Source organism: Ahaetulla prasina, chromosome 1 (genome assembly GCF_028640845.1).
Source record: "Ahaetulla prasina isolate Xishuangbanna chromosome 1, ASM2864084v1, whole genome shotgun sequence".
NCBI lineage: Eukaryota > Metazoa > Chordata > Lepidosauria > Squamata > Colubridae > Ahaetulla > Ahaetulla prasina.
In genome coordinates, this window is record NC_080539.1 from 167,144,384 (window position 1) to 167,166,452 (window position 22,069).

At 41.6% G+C, this 22,069-nt stretch overlaps 1 protein-coding gene across 1 annotated transcript in view; it reads right to left on the reverse strand.

The window, feature by feature from the left end:
• Nucleotides 1–369: 369 nt before the first annotated feature.
• The window catches only part of GABRP (gamma-aminobutyric acid type A receptor subunit pi), a 29,597-nt gene continuing 7,897 nt past the window's right edge, over nt 370–22,069 (reverse strand). The window contains exons 4-9 of the mRNA XM_058180981.1: nt 16,697–16,914; nt 15,398–15,480; nt 9,043–9,180; nt 8,589–8,741; nt 7,004–7,197; nt 370–675 (exon numbers count right to left, since the gene is read on the reverse strand). Coding sequence (XP_058036964.1) covers nt 370–675; nt 7,004–7,197; nt 8,589–8,741; nt 9,043–9,180; nt 15,398–15,480; nt 16,697–16,914 — 1,092 coding nt within the window. The remainder of the gene's footprint in view (nt 676–7,003; nt 7,198–8,588; nt 8,742–9,042; nt 9,181–15,397; nt 15,481–16,696; nt 16,915–22,069) is intronic.

Genomic DNA, 22,069 nt, shown 5'->3' on the forward strand with positions numbered 1-22,069 from the left:
CAAATTTTCATTGGTACTTAACCTACATGTGAAAAGGAATATTAGAAAAGCTGTATTATTCCTGGCCCACAGTCTGTGGCTCTTGCTCTTCTCTACCTAAGGGCAGGGACATCATACTTTGGACCATATCCAAAATATGGTAATGCAAATATATTTTGGCATTGGGCGGTGTGTGTGTGTGTGTGTGAATCAAAACAGACAAGCCATCTACCCAAGCCTCTTGTTGACAGGTTCTTTCATTTCTCTTTCATAACAAATTGCCAGCATTCGCTACATCCATGCAAACATCTATATAAATTGAAAGTAGAATCCTGAATCCATAGTGCTGACCCATTTTCAGTTCCTCTTCTACACAGGAAAGGCCCTTTTCTAGAAAATCAAATAATAGCCCCAGTAGAACAGATTGACTAGTATGAAAAGAAAAGGAAATAACCATTTTGAATAGCAATCAATTTTGCTTGGATTTTGAATTGTGAAATAGCTGGCGAGTCTCTGAAGTTTGTTCTTCAAGATGTATTGAATTTTATCCTTTGGGCTCAAGGGTAAGCTGTTGCAAGAGGCATTATCAATAGAGACAAACTTTATTTTTTGATTGAAACTGGCAGTGAGTGACGTATTGAATATATCGATGGTAGTTTTATTTTCAGTTTCTCTGGTGGCATCTTTTGTAGAAGTCTAGAATAGACCAAAGTTACAGTTAGACAACAGAGGTATGTTGTAACTTAGCAAATTACATTTTTTTTAAAGCAGTTGAAAAGAACAGACATTTAGTATGATTGCTGCTAATGTAACTTCGCTTTGGGATTTTTAACAAGCAATAGAAATCTTAGCAAAAGCTAAATTCTGATTTACCAGTACTAAGGCCAGAAGGGAATAATAGTAGTAGTAGTAGTAGTAATAGTTATCTCGTTTGCTGTGTATATTGTCATTTTGTGTAAATAATAATAATTTTATTGATATCGCTGTACCAGGAGATGCCAGAGCTGAAGAAAAAGAACTGGAAAAAATCATGAAATATCGCGACCTGGCCATCAAAACTACACGGCTATGGATGAAACATGTAACAGTGATTTCCATTGTCATCGGGGCACTTGGTTACATGTCCAAAAATTTTACAAAACACATCAAAAAATTGCAGCTTCCTGCAATAACACCAGTGGAACTGCAAAAAACTGCACTATCAGAACATCATATATTTTAAGAAGATACTTGGTTGATACCTAGGCTGCTGGCAGCAACCCGTATCAACCATTAGCACAATCGTATTTGTGACACATTTTTAAATGTTCAGTTGACTGAGTTTCATGTTTAATGAATAAAAGAGATAGTAATAATAATACAAATAATACCTGATCTAGGTATTCAATCAACATAGTCTAAATATAAACATAACTTTGGTAATCTCCTTACCTGAATAAAATTAATTCTCTCATAATACCACAAGCAGCATATTTTTTAGGATTAGGGTTAGGGTGGCTCACAAAAACATGCCATGATCCTTTTGATTTCATTGAGGGCCACATCAGGGTTATGTTTGACCCCAGTGGGGCCAGGGGAGGCATGGCCAGCATGACCTCACTCGTGTCGGGGGACCGCCTGTGGTGGCCCAAGCACTCTGCTAGTGAAAACAGACATCCAAGCTCCGTTTTCAGCTGGGACGGCCTCCTGCAATCCTCTGATAGCAAAAATGAAGCTCGGGAGGGCTGCGTACGGCCCTCGTAAGCTCCGTTTTCCCTGGCAGAGGCACTGCGGGCCAGTCCTTTGCTATTTCCAGGGCGGCCTCGCAGGCGAGATCTAAGCACCCTGCGGGCAGGATCTGGCCCCTGGGCCTTGAGTTTGACACCGCTGCTCTAGCTAATTCTGTTTGGACTCTGGAACCAGACAGTAAAGAGGGGAGAGTAGCCCTGGCTATTCTATTGAGCTTTACAGTCCATGGGACTCCACCATATTCATCTTCTAAGCCAGCCTGCTCTCCTCGTGAGCAAGGCAGGAGAATGATCCAACCAAAGCTTTGGAGTAAGATCCAGCTGCTAGTCTACTCAACTTGTATAGGGAAAAAATGGAAGGGCAATGAAGATTCTCTGGCTTCCAAATCCCAAAGGGAGGTCACAGGCTGAACTAAAGAGAGGATTCATCTTCTTTCTTCTGGTGTGACTTGTTTCTTCAAGAACTGTTTCTGGGTTTGGAAGAAAGGAGAACCCAGGATCTCTCCCACCCACCCCAAGCAAACTACACAAATCCACTGTGTAATGTTAAAGTCTGAATGCAGCCTTTCCAGCTGTTTTATTGACATAACTCCTAGAGGGAACAAATCTGTAATGTATCTTTAAGAGTTGTGGAGGGAAAACTGAGCGGGAAAAAGCACGTTGCTGATTGGATGAAGCCTCTGGCTAAACTGTATATAAAGAGAGGGTTTTCCCAGCCCGAGTCGCTGGGTTCACCATATAGTAAAGAGCTGTTGTCACTATCCTGGTCTCCTGCCTCGTTATTGCCCAAATCTAACACTGGCGACGAGGATGGGATCTCGAGGCTAAGAGCGCCAGGAAAAAAGCTGAAGTCACCAGGAAGACGCGAACCCAGCAAACAAGGGGCGGAAAGCAGCGATGTCCAGCTACACACCGCCAGCGCCATTCAACCCAGCTAAGGAAAAATGGGGGTCATACATGGCTCGTTTCGAGTGTTTCCTCGAAGCGAACGAACTCCAAGGAGTCTCAGACAACAGGAAGCGAGCGTATTTCCTGAGCCACTGCGGTCCAGAGGTTTTCGACACCGCAGAATCATTGGCGGAGCCAACGCCGGTACAATCGGTGCCGTGGCAGACTCTACAGACCCTATTGAAAGCCCATTATGCACCAACGCCGTCCAAGTATGTGCAACGGTACGAATTCAGGGAGCGTAGGCAGCAAGAGGGCGAGTCCATCAGCGTATACATGGCAGCCCTGAGGAAAGCCACGAACCATTGCGAGTTCCGAGACTTGGAAGAGGCATTGCTGGAGCAACTCATTCGGGGGGTCAGGGACATCCGTTTGCGACGGCGGCTGCTGTCCAAGAGCAACTTAACGCTGGCAAACGCCTTGGATGAAGCCAGGGCTAATGAGATGTCTACCCAAGCGGCGGAAACCCTACAAAAGCAGGTCGCACCAACGGCTGGTGCGAAATCAACCCCGGTCCACAATGAAGAGGTCCAGGCCGAGTCGGACGGTGAGGAGGAGGAAGGAGTCTTCCACATCGGGAGGCCGGAGAAAGAAGACCGGGGTGACTGCGCGAGTTGTGGAGGGCAACACCAACGACAACAATGCAGATTTAAGGATGCGACTTGTCGGCGGTGCGAAAGGAAGGGGCACATCGCACAGGTCTGTCGAGCACCCCAACCTTCCCGCCAAAAATTCAAACTGACCAACCAGAGCGCGGGAACGGCGAAGCAGCCCGTGATTGGTCGATTCAAAAAAGGCGCGAAGTTGAATCAGACTGTCGTGAGAGTGGGTCACGCAACAACTCGCCTAGAAAAAAAAATCTTTACGAAAACAAAGATTGAGGGGGTGCCGTGCCGATTGGAGGTGGACACCGGCTCAGCGATCACGATCATGTCCTGGGACACTCTCGTGAAAGCCTTATCCGCCATCGCAAAGCGCAAGCTGAGACCACAGAACTTAAGGGTACAAGACTACCAAGGGAATCGCATCCCTGTTCGAGGGGTAACGTCAGTCCACGTCGAGTATGGACCATATAAGAAAACTCTGCCCATCACCATAGTCGATGGGACCCTGCCAAGCTTGTTGGGACTGGACTGGTTCCGAGCATTGGGCATGGGAGTGACTGGAATCTTCAGAAACGAAGTCAACCTCAAAGACGCACTCGTGAAAGAATTTGGGGACATTTTCAGAGACTGCCTGGGCAAGTACACGGGGACCCCTATTTCTTTTAATTTAGACCCACAAGTTGCCCCCATCCGTCTAAAGGCTAGGAGGGTCCCGTTCGCCCTAAAGCCCAGGATTGACCGGGAACTGGACAAGCTAGTAAACCAGGGAATTCTAGTGCCAGTTGACCATGCTAAGTGGGAGACCCCTATAGTCACCCCAGTCAAACCGGACGGGTCGGTCCGGATTTACGCTGACTATAAGGCAACGCTTAACAAAGCGTTGCAAAAGAGTGCTTACCCCGTTCCGGTGGTACAGCACTTACTGCACTCAATGGGGCAAGGGCAAGTTTTTGCCAAGCTAGACTTGGCCCAAGCCTATCAACAGCTGCCGGTAGATAACAGCACAGCCGAAGCGCAGACAATTGTGACTCACAGAGGGGCTTTTAAGTGTACCCGGTTACAGTTTGGGGTTAGTGTGGCTCCAGGGTTATTTCAGAACCTAATGGAGCGTCTATTGCAGGGACTACCAGGGGTGGTACCATACTTTGACGATGTACTGGTATCCGCTGAGAATCTAGAGGAATTAGGGGTAAGGCTGCGAAAAGTTTTGGGCATTTTCCGGTCTGCCGGTCTCACAGTTAAACTGAACAAATGCCAGATCGGGGTTGAATCTGTGGAATTCCTAGGCTACAGGATAGACAAGAAAGGGATTCACCCCACTGAAAGCAAGGTACAGGCCATCAGGAAGGCCCCGGTTCCAAAGAACAAAACGGAGTTGCAGGCATTCTTAGGTCTGGTCAATTTCTACGCGGTATTTCTAAGAAATAAGGCAACAGTAGCCGAGCCGCTTCATAAACTACTAGCAAAGACGGCTGCATGGTCTTGGGGAAAGGCGGAAGCTAGGGCATTCGAAGGGGTAAAGAATCTCCTATCGAGTGATAGCCTCCTTATCCAATACAATGGCACGCTGCCATTAGTGTTAAGCTGCGATGCATCTCCCTATGGGGTGGGGGCTGTGCTCAGCCACAGGTTGCCAAATGGCACAGAAGCCCCTATTGCATATTACTCCCGAACCATGTCATCAGCTGAAAGGAATTATAGCCAGCTTGATAAGGAAGCCTTGGCTATAGTCTCCGGAGTAAAGAAATTCCATGAATATGTATTTGGTCGTGATTTCGAAATCATCACAGACCATAGACCTTTGCTAGGCCTGTTGGCAGGCGACCGCCCAACGCCCGTGGCGCTCTCACCCAGACTGACCAGATGGACTATCTTCCTAGCGGCGTATTCTTACAAACTACTACACCGGCCAGGGAAGGAATTAGGGCATGCAGACGCCCTGAGCAGATGCCCGTTACCAGAGACTATCGAAGACCCCACTCCGGGGACACCAGTTCTGCTAATTGACTCTTTGGACTCTGGCCCAGTCACATCCAAAGAGGTGGCTCGGGCTTCGTACAAGGACATTACAATAAGGACTGTAATTGGTTGGGTACAAAGAGGTTGGCCCGCTGCGCCGGGCGAGCGTTTTAAAGAATTTGTAAAAAAACGTGGGGAACTCTCAGCTCAAGGGGGGTGCCTGCTATGGGGGAATCGAGTGGTGATCCCGGAGAAATTGAGGGAAAAGGTATTGGAGCTCCTTCACGAAGGCCACCCAGGGATCGTGAGAATGAAGGGTCTAGCGAGAAGCTACGTGTGGTGGCCCTTAATGGACACGGAAATTGCTGAAAAGGTAGGGAAATGCCAAGCCTGCCAGGAGTCCAGACCGCTACCCCCAACGGCCCCAATTCGGGAATGGGAGAGACCCCAGGGCCCTTGGTCTAGGATCCATATCGATTTTGCCGGCCCCTTCCACGGCGAAACCTTTCTGGTAGTAGTCGATGCCTATTCCAAATGGCTGGAAATCATTCTCATGAGATCCATGACAGCCGAGGCCGTGATTTCAGTCCTACGGCACCTATTTGTAACCCACGGGTTGCCCGACACTTTAGTCTCCGATAACGGCCCACAATTCACGGCAACCCAGTTTGAGGGGTACTTGGCAGAGGAGGGCATCCGACATGTCCTCTCGGCGCCTTTCCACCCTGCGACGAACGGCCTTGCAGAACGTTTCGTTCGGAGCGCAAAGGAAGCATTGTCCAGAATCAGGCCAGGCGATTGGCAAACAAAAATCGATACATTCCTAGCCGTCCAACACAGAACCCCCTGTGTAACAACTGGCCGCAGCCCGGCAGAGTTATTAATGGGTCGGAAGCTTAGGTGCCCACTAGACCGTTTAAACCCAAACTACACACCAGACGGGTACAAGGGGGCACACGGTAAAACAAGAGGGATGGCAGTAGGCGACCTCGTGTGGGCACACAACTACAGCGAGGGCCCGACCTGGTTAGCAGGAAAAATCCTAGAGACAACAGGACCAAAATCATATCTAATAGAGATAGAGGATGGCCGGGTATGGAAGCGCCACATAGACCAAATAAGGAAACGCATAACCGGTAAATCAGAATCAGATGAAACAGGCCCCGACTATCAAACGTTTGAACCCACAGCTGACTCAAACCCGGGGCAAACGCGGGACTTATCTGAGTTCCAGGAGGTCCAGCGACGCCAACCGGTTCCTCCTGAAAACAGCAGGGACGACTCTGCAAATAGTTCAGGGCCGGATGGCCTAGAGGAGGAGCTGAGAGGAACAAACAGTCCCTCCGGTCAGCTCGACTCACTCCCAGAAAATGAATTGCGCAGGTCCGAAAGAGTCAGGAGACGCCCAGTCTACTTGCGTGATTACGTTGAAAAATAAGATGTTAATTCTATGTAAATATTGGTAAAGTGCTCTCTGGGAGGGAAGGAGTGTAATGTATCTTTACGAGTTGTGGAGGGAAAACTGAGCGGGAAAAAGCACGTTGCTGATTGGATGAAGCCTCTGGCTAAACTGTATATAAAGAGAGGGTTTTCCCAGCCCGAGTCGCTGGGTTCACCATATAGTAAAGAGCTGTTGTCACTATCCTGGTCTCCTGCCTCGTTATTGCCCGAATCTAACAAAATCCATGTGTAATTATTTATCTATATACCTCTCTAGCTATCCATACATTCATCCATCCACTGAAACTGCTTGTTCACTACATAATCTGATTGAACAAGGTTTACCTTCTGGGTCTCGTTAGCCGCTTGTTTCTGTGATGTGATGTAATGTGCTATTGCATATTCCACCAACGCCCCAAATATAAAGCTGAAGCAGATGCCCAGGTAAATGTCAATGGCTTTTATGAAACCATTGGCATTTGTCATTGACTTTCGGGACCCCATCATCAAAGTTGTCATTGAGAGAACTGTGGTTACACCTGGAAAATACAGTCGGATTTTTTAAAAAAATGAACACGGAATACTTTCGTCTGAAATTTTACACAACAGATGGTTCTTTCATGGGTAGCTTTTTGTGAAAAGCCATGAATTATTATAAACCCTTGGTAGTTTCTGATATGTGAGAATGCTATCTGTTTTTGTTTTTTAGGGCCATATTGTTAAATCCTGAAAGTTTTTGATGAGATGATAGCAGAAAGCATGCAGTAAGTAAAAAAATAGTCATATAACCAAATAGATTTTTTCCCATAGCACTTACACTGTGGAAGTAGGGATGGATTAAAATCTTCATTCAAAGTGTGACCTTGTCAAGAAATAAGAAATCCTTGTCAAGATTTCTATCATCTTTGTATCTATCTTTCCATCTTTTTATCCATCCTTAGTCAGTCCTTTCTATCATCCAGCCTTCAAAGAACATTCAACTTTTTTTCAAGTGTAGTGCAAAGGGACTTAGAATAAGTATAGCGTGTGCAAGGGGCACTACTGAATCTTACTCTTATATGAAGGAAAAGGATATTCTAGAACATTATTTTCTTTATATTACAGAAAACATTAATGTGAGGAATCATATAATGATGAGCAATACATCTTTTGTGAAATTTGAAATTTTCAGAGAGTTGACCCACTATTACTAACCCTCTATTTGAGAAATATCTGATAATAAATTTCCAGAACACTTGAGCATCCTCAGAAGACAGTGTAAAATATACATACATATTATCCCATATTCTGATGTTGCTTTAAGGTTGACATGCAAGGAGATTTTAAATTTTAAATTTTTCAATAAATACAGCTTTTTAAAATACCTGTAATGATGTTCAGTAAGTTACAGTTTATGAGATTCTACATATAAACCATGCCAAAATCAAAGTCATCAGGTGATGCCAACCAAAACAAATCATGCAATATCTATCATTTTATATTCCAGATATAAATCAAATAATGAATACATCTACAACGGGTGAAATCCAGCAGGTTCTGACAGGTTCTGGAGAACTGGTAGTGGAAATTTTGAGTAGTTCAGAGAACTGGCACATACCATCTCTGGCTGGTCCCAGAGTGGGGTGGGAATGGAGATTTTGCAGTATCCTTCCCCTGCCATGCCCACCAAGCCATACCCACAGAACCAGTAGTTAAAAAAATTTGAATTTCACCACTGATCTACAACTTCCCATCCAAAATTTGAGAAAATTGGAAACTCCACCAATATGAAATTGTGATGGCTATTCATTTAGTTCTAGACATTTTGGTTGCATAATGTTTTAATTCTTGCATTTAACATAACCCGTGTTTTTATCTAAGCAAAGTTCTCCTCAGTCCACCCCTCATCTTTGCATCCATAAAACAAGTGTGTCTTTTTCATGTCACTCACCAATACACGTTCTTGCAGGAACTGAATCCAGGGTGATCCAGAAAGAAACCCAAGACAAAATGACAAGCAGACTGCTTGGCACATAAGTCTCCAGAATAAAATAAAGGATATTTCTTTTGAGCTCAAATTGCAGGACCAGTCTTGGATAAATGCCTGGTCCAAGAAAGAAAAAATATAACATATTCTTATACTGTTCTTTCAGAGAAGGAAATGATGTGCTACTTCTCATAAGCACTAGATTACTCCAAAGGTCCTTGTGACATGATAATAATATAACATAGTGTCAAGTGTAAAGGCTGATCATAGGATTTTGAGAGGATATCTTGCAGAAACTTTACTTGCAGGCTCTCCTTCTCAGAGAAAGCTTCAGGATTGATTAGGGTACTGAAAACAGTTAGATCTGGCATAAACCTTGCTCTCCACACCATCTTTACTTCCACTGCTGATTTGTTACCTGTTTCTTGACGCGACCTAGTTACAAGCGTGTAAAAATGTTCCACTGTGTACTGCGAGAGCCGCAAGTTCTCAAGGCCGTGGACAGAATCATTTCCCCTCAGCCACACGAAACGTACATCGTTTTCATCATATCCCCCTAGCCATAAAATTAAAAAGAAGAAAAGGTCATTGAGTAAGGAGCCGAACACCCAGTGAAGATCATCCCAGCTATTGGCAGAAAAGAACAAAAGCTAATTAGAAATTCTATGAGAACCATGCTCTTGAAAACACGCAAGCATGCCAGAGGTGAGTTTCAGGAGGTTCTGACCAGTTCTGGAGAACCGGTAGCGGAAATTTTGAGTAGTTTGGAGAACCGGTAGTAAAAATTCTGATTGGCCCCGCCCCCATCTATTCTCTGCCTTCCAAGTCCCATCTGATTAGGAGGAAATGGGGATTTTGCAGTAACCTTCCCCTGACGTGGGGAGGGAATGGAGATTTTACAGTATCCTTCCCAAGCCACACCCACCAAGCCACACCCACAGAACCAGTAGTAAAAAATTTTGAAACCCACCACTGAAGCGTGCCCACATCCTTTCCTTGAGTACCAAAATGGAGAATATATGTGGCTCAAGATTGAGTTGTTGGGTTTTCGATGTTCTGTGAGCTTCTTTGTCCACCTGCAGATGTTTCATTACCGGTGCATGGCACTGATGGTGGTACCTAGCCAATTAATGAAACATCTGCGAGAGAAGCATTCTCACAGAACATCATAGGTGCATTGGATTCAGAAGAGCTGGGAGATGGGAAGGCCACTTCCACCAGCCCACCTCAGCAACCCTACTTTGGGATGCTGCCTTTATCTTTAGAGGAATGGGCATCAGCATTCCACTAGGGCAGCTAATTGATGTCAAGCCAGCTCATGGTAATTAATTCAGACTGATTATCAATTGGAAGGGGGAAATAATCAAACCAATTATAGGTTTAAGATGTAGTAACAACAATATTTGCATTTAGAGAGAAATTTACTTTCAAGGGTATAGACCAGGGGTGTCAAACTCGCGATGATATGTTGTCGTCACATAACGTAGCACAACTTTTTCCCCCTTCACTAAACCAGAGGTGGGCATGGCCAGCACATGACGCATATGGCCTGCGGGCTACGAATTTGACACCCCTGGTATAGACATAATACCTCAAAGCAAAAATTCTTCACTATTTCATAGAAAAAATGGAAAACACAAAATGCAGACAGGTTTCATGCATTTCTTTTGAGTCTTGGAATAGCTCCTCCTTCAACCACCTAGCTGATTGGCTCTATGAGCTGTCCTGTTCTTTTATTTCTTCTATATCTTTCCTTGATTGAAAGGTTTTAATTTATGATGGACTGTAGGGTATCCACCTAGAGTTTTCCCTGATTGCCAATCTCTTGCAGGATGATTCCTATATTTCCCTTGCCACATTTAGCATGACACCTTTAATAGCTCCTCCTTGCTGCTTCAGAGCAAATGAACGGGGAGTTGCTCAGTTCTCATTTTCAGCTGGTACAAGAATGCACCTCTAAGGAATCACTTGGCTGAGCTGCTGCCCATGAAAATTAGACTAGAACAACAAGGGAAGAAAGAGGACTGCCAGTTACCCTAGTCATATGAATTTTCCTTCCTTCCTTCCTTCCTTCCTTCCTTCCTTCCTTCCTTCCTTCCTTCCTTCCTTCCTTCCTTCCGTCCTTCTTTCCTTCCTTCCTTCCTTCCTTCCCCCATCTCTCCCTCTTAATAATGAGGATAAATACTTTGAATCAGACTCCCAATCAATCTAAAATAGCTATTTCTATAACAAACTAAATAAATCTTAGGATGCAACTGTATAACCAATTCAGACATTGGGACAAGTCTGTCCGGTCCCTCATTCCTCAGAGATAAATCACTGCACAATCCAAGAGGCAGGCAGCTCTCCTAAAATCAAAGTGCAATAAACAAGCAAGTATTTTAGCTTCTTGGTAATTTATGTATAGATCTGTCATTCAATAAAAAAGACAATATTGTCATGAAAAAAGCCCTGATGAATATCCCACAGTGAGAAACTGTGTTTTACCCTAGGCAAACTTGATTAAATCAAGTATCTAATACTACAGGAGGTTTTTATTCTCCCAGTACAATTTATCCAAATCTCTTTTTTTCAAAATTTCTGCCTACCTCATAACAGTGATAGCAGCAGTTACTTAGGGAAACTATGTAAGAAATGATTTATTTTTCATCTAGAGGTTGTTCATTTAGTATATTTAAATTGCATTAATTCTAGACATTTATCGTACTGGCTTCTCTTGTTGGCAATGAGCATATAGTTTAATAAGAATAATATTACATGGAAGTTTGATAGAGAACCAATTATTTCCTCTCTTTCCTATGCCAATCTTTCTTTTAAATGATAAAACCACCTATATATTAAAAAAAGAAAATTAATTGTTACTATTTGCATTGTAAATAAAGTTAATCATACAAACTAATAGGATTTTAATGTGAAAATAATAGTGACTTCCATTGGAACTTCACTCTAGTAGCTGAGAACTAAAAATTGGCCTTCATATAATGAGATTTAAGTCATTATCAAACTTGTTACAGAGAAGAACAAAGAGAAAAGTCTTCAAGTTCTTCAGCCTTCATGTGTGTGTCCAAACAGCAAGAATTGAGAAAATGTCAGAAAGGAAGTAGAAGCAGTTTAGGTGGGCATATATTGTCAACTCCTTTAAGAAACTATCTGATAAGAGCATGAGAAAATATTTCCATTCCATATGTGAAAGGCTGCAATAGATGCAAAATAAGAGAGGAAATGATGCCACCTCTTTTGGACATATTTAAAGAGGAAAAATTAGTGGCAAAGTTACAAAGGTGCTAGCAAAGTTGGAAAACCATACTACTCAGATGAAATGTGCTAAAAAAAATCCCTTAGGTGAAAAGATGCCATGTAACAAGTAAAGCTACTAAGGATCAGGATAGATAGTGCTAAACAGACAGACAGACAGACAGACGATGTTCAAGCAAGCCTGCTTAAATTTAGCTGTAACATTGTTATCCAAAATGGTATAAATAATACATATAGAGCAGGGGTGTCAAACTCAAGAGCTGCAGGCCGGATTCAAGTGATCCAGCACGTGGGGTGCTTAAATCTGGCCTGCGGGTCCAGCCTGGAAATATCAAAGGAATGGCCCACAGCACATTTTTGGCCTCCAGCAGCATTCTGCTAGCCAAAAACGGACTGCACAAGGCCTCTGCAAGACCAGTTTTCAGCTGGCAGAGTGCTGCAGGAGGACTGGATTACAATTATGTGGCCTCAAGTAAGTGCCTGATCTGGATAGAAAACAAGCAACATCCTATGTTAATGTTACAATTTAATGCCAGATTTTACATACTGTGGGTCCATTTAATCTACAATCTATAATTGACAGCCGTATCTACTTACTCTCCTGGAAATTTACCTCTGCTGTTAGATCTTGTATTATCATGTTATTTATGCTATTGTATTTTTATTATTAGTTGAATAATAAAAATACAATAGTATAAATAACTTTTCTGCCTGGAAAAGCAATTCACTATATAAACAATGGAGTATAAATTTAGAAATAAAAAGTTTAGTGGAGTATGAAGAATAAGTAACAAATGTTTGCCTGTAATATCTGGTAGAAGAGATAGGAAAATAGTTATAGTAAAGAACTGTGGAAAGAAAGAAGAGAAGGGACAAAAATGCATCTTGAGCCTGTGTCAAACACCCACCGTGGCCACTATTTTTTATTTATTTATTTATTTGTCACACAGTATATATAAGCGTAATCAAGAAATAACTATACAATATATAAGCATATATATATAAGTATGAGTATGCAATATCTATATAAATTGTATATAATGAAAGGAAACAATAGGACAGGAACGGTAGGCACGCTGGTGCTCTTATGCACTTCCCTTACAGACCTCTTAGGAATGGGGTGAGGTCAATAGTAGATAATCTTTGGTTGAAGCTTTGGGGATTTTTGGAAGGGACCACAGAGTCAGGTAGTGTATTCCAAGCATTAACAACTCTGTTTCTGAAGTCATATTCTTTGCAATATTCACCCGCCAACCCTCCGAGGTCAAACACAACCTTGATGCAGCCCTCAATGAAATTGAGTTTGATACCCCTGATCTAGAGTCTAGACCAGCAAAAGAATAGGGTTGTTTAGGGGTTAGGATCAATAGCCTCCTCTGGAGCAAAATGTGTGGCAGTATGCTGTACTGTAATATATTTCAAGTGATTCAATTTCAGACTCAATCCAGTGGCAGAAAATCTGTCAGATAATAAGTCAATTTAATAGTCACTTGTGCATTTTTTCCTGGATGTTGATTGAGCTGATTAAGAGCCCTGGTGGCACAGTGGTTAGAACGCAGTATTGAAGGCATCCGTCCAGACAGGGCTCAACATTGACTCAGCCTTCCATCCTTTCCGAGGCGGGTAAAATGAGGACCCAGATTGTTGTGGGCAATAGGCTGACTCTGTAAACTGCTTAGAGAGGGCTGTAAAGCCGTGTGAAGTGGTATATAAGTCTAAGTTCTAGTGCTATTTCCTAAGGTGCTCTCCCTCTCAGCTAGGTAGCTAGCTACTAAGGAAATTTTCTTGCACATGCACCAAGTTTGAAATTTCTCAGGTTAAAGTAAAAGTTGACAAGATTTTGGTCCATCTTCCTTGTTCAGATTGTTTTAAAATGCCATACTAAAGTGAGTTAAAGGACTTCTACTAAATACTAGTAGAAGTAGAATACTTTAGTAGAATACTTTAGTATGACTTCTTCATACTAAAGTGAGTTAAAAATCTCCCCAAATCATGAGAAGTTGCTTTAGATCGATGCTAACCAGTATTCTGATGACTAGAAGTTCTAATCTAGCTCTGGCACTGAGTATGTATCACTTCTGTCGATAAGGGTCATTCAGTAGAGATCAAGTACAACAAATGCTGTGAATCTGGAAATAGATGAAATAGAAAATATCTTTAAAGATCTTTGATACACTTATATTTGATCCCAAAGGAAGTTAAATCTGTTTTAGAAGGATTTACAAGGAATAGATTTATCTTATACCTCACCTGAAACAGAGGTCACAGAAATGTCCCAATCCATCACTGAAGTCACATCCAAATTATTGTCTGCGCTGAACCCTAACTGAACTGCTAATTAACTATGTCAAAGTAAGAGGTCAATTGATAAATAGATATATATGATGGTTTGAAGCCCTTCCAAGAATGTTGGCAGCTCATTTGCCTAACCTTCCTTTACCTTTAAGTTGAGTTATTTTGATGTGGAATGACAAAATTTCCTTCATTACACTTGAATTCCTTAGGATATTTCCTCACTTCCTTACATGCTGTTTTGTTTCAATTGCAGATCCTGAAATGGGTCATGAGTGTTACATTGATGCTGACCACCTGAGGATTATTTGACTGAAATGGAAGACATCTTTCAAACCAGTATATTATAGAAGCAGAAGGCTTCTTAATTTTCAGCATCAATCAATGCTCTTCATTATATCCCAAAATGCTGTGGTGGCAATTCTAGAGAACTTGCTCCCATAATAGTAGCTCTGAACAAGGAAGAACTATTACAGGGCCATGTTTTGTAAAACTGTAACAATGATAGTAAACGTCTATTGAATGCCTCATCCAAAGCCAAGAAATGTTCACTCTGAGGATGGAAGTCTAGTGCCACATCTGTCACATTTTCTGAAAGAGGCTTTCAAGACTTCCAGAAATTGAAAAATAGGGAATGATGAAGAAAAAAAAAGAGCACCCCACCCTGTTTAGCTTATTTTTAGGTAGATATCAGCAAATGTCCCACTCTTTCCGGAAGGTGCTGAAGACCTGGTTTTGTCAGCGGGCCTGGGGAACCCAAAGCAGGTTGGAGCCCATTAAATGGCTTGTGTGATGCGTTGTCTCTGGGATGAAGGGCTATTTTATTAATTTATTATTTGATTATTTTCTTTTATTGTTTTTATTTTTTACATATGGTGTTTTTATATCCCTGTTTTTATGCCTGGAGTCGCCATGTGCGAATAGAGGGCAATATAAATTTTCTAATAAATAAAATATTTTTTAAAATGTAATGCTCAGCTACAATAAAGTTTGCATTAAAGAAAGGGACACTGTTTCCAGATGCTTGCTTGATTATAGTTAAAAGAACTGTTTTTCTGTAACATTAGTGTGAATTAAATAATTCCATAATTAAAAGGATAAGTAGAAACCTTTACAGCCAAAAAGTACAAATGAGATGTTCAATTTGGTAATCTAATTATGCATTAAACAACTCAGACCAGATAGGAGGAAAAAATGTTCACTTTCCTCTTGAGTGAAGTACTTACAGCTTTCCATCTGCAGCTTACAAGTCTGCGTATCCAGTGGATATTTGGACAGATCCATGTTACATGCAACAGTGGTGGTGATTCTGCAAAAGGAGAGAAGCCACATAAGTATTTATTATGGGGCATCTGTATTCTTCATAGCAGTCCATAGATGGCAATGTTTCTGCTTTAAAGATTAAGCAACTGTTAATACTTATACTGGCTGCAAATTAAGCTTTGATGTCTATGGAGTTTTTCAATCATTCAGGTCATGGTTGTCCCAAAGATGCTTTTTCCAAAAGGCAACTGGACTTTCTTGGTTTTTCTTTGAAAACATTTCACTTTTCATCCAAGAAGCGTCTTCGGTTCTAAGTTAGAACTGAAGAAACTTCTTGGATGAGAAGCAAAATATTTTCAAAGAAAAAAACAAACAAGAGTCTAGTTGCCTTTTGGAAAAAGCACCTTTGGGACTTTCCTTTGGTGGTTATTGTGCATCTACAATAGCTTCACTTACAAAAATAAGAGGAACCAGATATTACTCCATTAGACACAAACTGCTGAGGTTCTGCGAGAATGGAGTGCAGCCTTCACATAAGTGCCACACAGGAGATCCTAGAGATCATGCACATGGTTGGACCATATTTTTATATAAAAATGAATATGAATTGCTTCTTTTTTTGGGGGGTTGTAGTGGGTAGGTGGAAGACTCAAGTTAGGAGTTTTTGACATGCTGAGCCCCAAAAGGTTTGTCATCCCTAGTACTGACTGCAGTAATCTAGATGAGAAGATGTAATAAGATCACGGAAATCAAGCTATCTTTACCCAGGTAGGACCTGGATGCCAGCCTCACCTGTTACAAAGCACTCCATGTAAAAGAACATTGTAGTTCTAATATCAAAGATGGAGCTTCAAACTTGATCCTTTAGGGCCGTGATGGCGAACCTATGGCAGGCGCCCTCTCTGATGCCATGCGAGCCATTGCCCCAGTTCAGCTCTGCTGCGCAGGCGTGTGCACCTCCCACCGGCCTGCTGGTCTTTGGGTCTCTGTCATGCATGTGTGGGGAGAGGGGTGTATGCACGGGAGTCGTACGCTCATTGCATTTTGGGGGCTTGGGCACGCATGCGCGCTTTGGGCACTCAGTCCGGAAAAAGTTAGCCATCACTGAGTTAGGGGAAGATTAGCCCCTTTCAAAGTTAGTTGAACCACACTTTTCCAACCAGCCCACCTGATCTCCAACTGTATCTTCATCTTACTGGACTAAACATCAGTTTACTGACCCTTGTGGAAAACTGGTGTATCAGAAGGCAAGCAAGACTTACCGCAAAGCATACAAGACCGTCCCATTGGAGAACAACCGTATAAGCCGATTCTCTACTGTAACTTCATGCAAGAAAGACCTTTTTGACTCTACAATATATGTGTCAGGTACCCACAGATATTTCACCAGCCTGGCGTCCAGAGTAAAACTTCTGTTTCCCTGAAAAACCAGACGGGGATCGGTCCAGCGTTGTCGCAAATATATTGTTGCAGTATAGTCCTAGAAGAATGATGAATCATGAGAATCAAGACTATAATCTCTCTCTGTATACCAATGACTGCATCTCCAATGATCCATCTGTTAAGCTACTGAAGTTTGCAGATGACACAACAGTGATTGGTCTCATTCGAGACAATGACGAATCCGCATATAGACGAGAGGTCGAACGACTAGCCTTGTGGTGCAACCAAAACAATCTGGAACTGAACACACTCAAAACCGTAGAAATGGTGGTAGACTTTAGGAGAAACCCTTCCATACTTCCACCTCTCACAATACTTGACAACACAGTATCAACAGTAAAAACCTTCAAATTTCTGGGTTCTATCATATCGCAAGATCTCAAATGGACAGCTAACATCAAAAACATCATTAAAAAAGGACAACAAAGAATGTTCTTTCTGCGCCAACTCAGTAAGCTCAAACTGCCCAAGGAGCTGCTGATCCAATTCTACAGAGGAATTATTGAGTCTGTCATTTGCACCTCTATAACTGTCTGGTTCGGTTCTGCAACCCAACAAGAAAAACACAGACTTCAGAGGATAATTAGAACTGCAGAAAAAATAATTGCTACCAACCTGCCTTCCATTGAGGACCTGTATACTGCACGAATCAAGAAGAGGGCCGTGAAAATATTTGCAGATCCCTCGCATCCTGGACATAAACTGTTTCAACTCCTACCCTCAAAACGACGCTATAGAGCACTGCACACCAGAACAACTAGACACAAGAACAGTTTTTCCCAAGGCCATCACTCTGCTAAACAAATAATTCCTCAACACTGTCAGACTATTTACTGAATCTGCACTACTATTAATCGTTTCATAGTTCCCATCACCAATCTCTTTCCACTTATGACTGTATGACTATAACTTGTTGCTGGCAATCCTTATGATTTATATTGATATATTGATCATCAATTGTGTTGTAAATGTTGTACCTTGATGAACGTATCTTTTCTTTTATGTACACTGAGAGCATATGCACCAAGACAAATTCCTTGTGTGTCCAATCACACTTGGCCAATAAAAATTCTATTCTATTCTATTCTATAATTTTTGAAATTTAAATAAAATTTACCAAACAAGGTCTTTCAACAAGTAATGGTTTCACCATTTCCTCCAAAATTAACACTGAATATTTAACAAATTCTGGCCCTTGTCTTAATAAGCACTATTTATAGGTACCCATGCTAAACCATGTAGTTCTCTGTATTCTTTCTTTTTCTGTCCATAGGATCATAAGAGTTGGAAAGGGCATAAGCGGTCACCCAATCCAACTGCTTGCATTCTGTAGGAATCATTGCAACAGCCCTGATAGATAATTATGCAGATTCTGTTTAAAAAACAGGTTTTAGTGGGCTAAGAGTTTCACTTCTTCTGTTCCAGACCATTGCAAAACTACCCAAAATTGTTTAAATTCATACCTTTCAGGCAGATACAATCTGGGTGTGGGTGAATCTCTTTGTCTGCCTACATTTTTAGGTTGTCATATGTCAAGTCAAATATGAAACATTCAAATATCAAGTTTTATTTTATGTCAGTACTGGCTGAAAAAATTCGCTAGATTGTTTTACAGGTTTATGATCTAGGGTCAAATTATTGTTTGAAATGGAATTTTAATGATGTATATAGATTACTTTGTATGAATTAAGGCTCTAAAATTGTAGAATACCTATGACAATTTGTTTTATATTTTTATTTATTGATTTTTTTGTTAGTCTCTTTTTGTTTCTTTTGAATATATTATTATTTTTCTTTTCTATTTTTTTGTGTTTGTTTACATATAGTTTTGTTTAGTTTTTTTCTTTAATACTTTCCTTTACTGTACTATTGTTTTTGTATAGATTTTATACAAAAATAATATTTTATACAAAAATAATATTTAACTTTGGTCATAAATCAAAATTTCATACAACACCAAGTATCACAAAACATGAATAAAATATTAAAATGGTAGATTATTAGTAGTAGTCATGAATATTTATACATAAACCTGTAAATAACCACTACTAATTATAAGGATTTTGGGGGGAAATCAGTTATAATTTTTAAAATGTCAATAAAATACACACACATGCACACATACACTCATGCACATACCCACATACCCATTATATGTATGTTTGCATAAAGAAAAAGCATTCAGCGTTGGACTTTTGCTACTTTCCAGATTTTATCTTGGTGCTGTGAGAAAGAAAACCTGTTCACCTAAATGACTGAGAGGATTCAACATTATGCATTTCAAAGCAATGAATTATTAAGCCCTGCAATGAAGGTGAACCCCCCCCCCGAGCCATTTATACCTCAATTATTTATCTAGACCTAGAGCACATTTATATAATGTTCCACATGAGACCTAGACAATACACATGATATACAATAAGAATCACTAGTGGATGCAGAAAACATTTGATGTTGATTAATAGCTTTGGTATATCGGAAAAGTTAGCTTCATAAAAGATTATGTCAAGCTATCTAATCAGTGGTGGGTTTCAAAAAATTTTACTACCAGTTCTGTGGGTGTGGCTTGGTGGATGTGGCAGGGGAAGGATACTGTAAAATCTCCATTCCCTCCCCAATCCAGGGGAAGGTTACTGCAAAATCCCCATTTCCTCCCCATCTGCTGGGACTTGGGAGGCAAAGAATAGATGGGGGCGGGAACAGTCAGAATTTTTACTACTGGTTCTCTGAACTATTCAAAATTTCTACTACCGGTTCTCCAGAACTGGTCAGAACCTGCTGAAACCCGTCTCTGTATCTAATGTTACATTTATGTTCAAAAACCTCGTTAGATCACACCTTTCTACTTGGCACTGTCCTTAGGGTGAAAAATGTGGTGTTTTAAGGGCAAGGCTATTGGCTCTGGATTCTTCCAATGTATGCGTCAGCCTCATCTTTAAGAAGATGTATTTCAACATTTCAAACCTGAAAGTGTTGACCATTTTGCTTCATGGAACTGTTCTGCTCTGGATGTCATACACTTCAAATTAAATCATAAACAAATTAGCAATGAAATAATGGTAAAACTGCAAATTAGTGACAATAACAGCAGCTTCATAAACTGTTGTGGTTCACCAGCAGCCTGCGGAGCTGGCAGCAGAGTCAGACAGTGAGGAGGCTGGGGAGGAACATGGGCCAGTCCTGGAGTCTGGGGAAGGCCCAGATGAGGGCTCTGTGTTGGAGGCAGAGATGGGGCCAGGGCCACCTTGGAGTGATGCGCCAACTCTGGAACTCCCAGAGTCAGACAGCAGAGAGGCAGAGGAACAGGAGGAGCCTGTTCCTAGTGCACGCATGCGCAGAGCTGCCAGAAGGCAAGAGCAACTAAAGCAAAAGGGACGACTCGGAAGTAAGGCCAGGAGATGATTGGCCCCTCCCATAAGGCTTAAAAGAGAAACAAACACACTTGGGCCTTTTTTCAGAAAAGCAACGTTGCTATCTCTGTTTCCAGTTGGCATCTCTTGTTTTTTTCTGAACTTCATGGGGCCTTGCCAAGCAATGCCTTTGGCAGGGTGTCAAAGAAGATAAAGGTTGGTGACTATCCCGAAGGACTTCTTCCAAAGAACTTGTTTTACTACTAATTGGAACTACTAATTGGAACTACTAATTGGAACTAATGAATTATGTTCATTCTCAGCTGTTACAATAAAATAGGTTTGTTTGGGCCTAGGTCACAACATAAACAAACATAGAAGATGTAGGATGAAAGGTAACTGTAAAATACTCCCATGAAACAGACTTGGGGCGGAAAAAAACTTTCCTTCCTGAGTCTTAATGTTGGCACCAGATACGCATGATACGTCTCAATTAAGGTTTTCACTAAACAATGCAACGCTTCATGGTAGAGGTTTTCATGATTGATTGTATATAATAAATTGGTATTATGCAGAAAAAGAGTAGAAGAAGTCATATCCCACAGGCTAAGGAAGCAGGTAGAGCACACCTCTTCTTATGAGGACATCTTCATTTGTTCTCCTCTGGTCCATGAGGCAGCAATAAACCAATAAAATATCTTTCCTCTGTCCTCCCAGCCAATTTCTATTCTCCTTGTGAGCAGTGCTACAGTTAAAAAATTATGGAAAGCGATTGGTACATTTTCCAGTCACCTTCCTGGCATGGAGGGAGGGAGAGGGGAGTTGAAAGAGATAAAAAAATAATAATCCATGAACAGATGGGAATCTCTGCCTCACTTGCTTTTTTTCAGGAAGCTCCCATTTGCAGATCAGGTGGTACAACCCACCTACCCACCCAATGACTGATCTCTTTGTCTTAACAAAATGCCCGTTTAATGCCCAGCCTGTATTTAGTGCCTGTTGCATCTGCTGCTGAAATTAAAACAGTTGTAGAGGGAAATCATCAGCCTGAGAAGGACGGGAGACTGCTTGTAACAACCCAGTAGAACCAAGAAGATGCCAACTCCTGAATAATCACCCCCTGGTTATTACTAAACACACAATAATGAATGTTGCAGGGATTGTGCCAGAAGGAGAGAGAAGACAACACTTTAACACTGAATCAGCTAAAGAGAAAGTTGTGTGGCTTCAGCCGTAGGTTTGGGGAATGAGGCAAAGGAGATGCAGATATGTCCCTCAAGAATGGCTATTGAGTCGTCATCATGATACAGCTAGAGGGGGCTTGACTGAGCCCTAAAGCAACGCTGATATCCCACTGTTCCTGTATTATGAAACTGTAAAAAATAAAATCTCATGCATAATTAATCAGTAGCAGTTCTTCAGACAATTGAGAGACTTTAGCCAACGGTTTTACCTGACCTGTTACCTCACAATCTCCACTCTGAATATACCAGTACATCTATTCCACGGAGATGTGGGGGAGGGGGGGAGGTTCCTCATGATAAAATGAAATGTGGTTGTCAACTCCAGAATGTGAAGCAAAACCTTGGACTAGAAGACTTCCAAAGTCCCTTCCAACTCTGTTATTCTATTCTGTTCTATTCTAACCCAGTTCACTTAAATGCTTTCTCTACCACTGATACAAATGCCCAATATTATTATTATTATTATTATTATTTTAAAAGGAGGGAATTAAAAAAATGTTATTAAAGCCATGAAACTACTTTCAAGATGTACTTCTGCAGTGCTAAATACGCTTACTAGAGAGTGAGCAACACACTGGAACTTAATTCTGGGTCAATC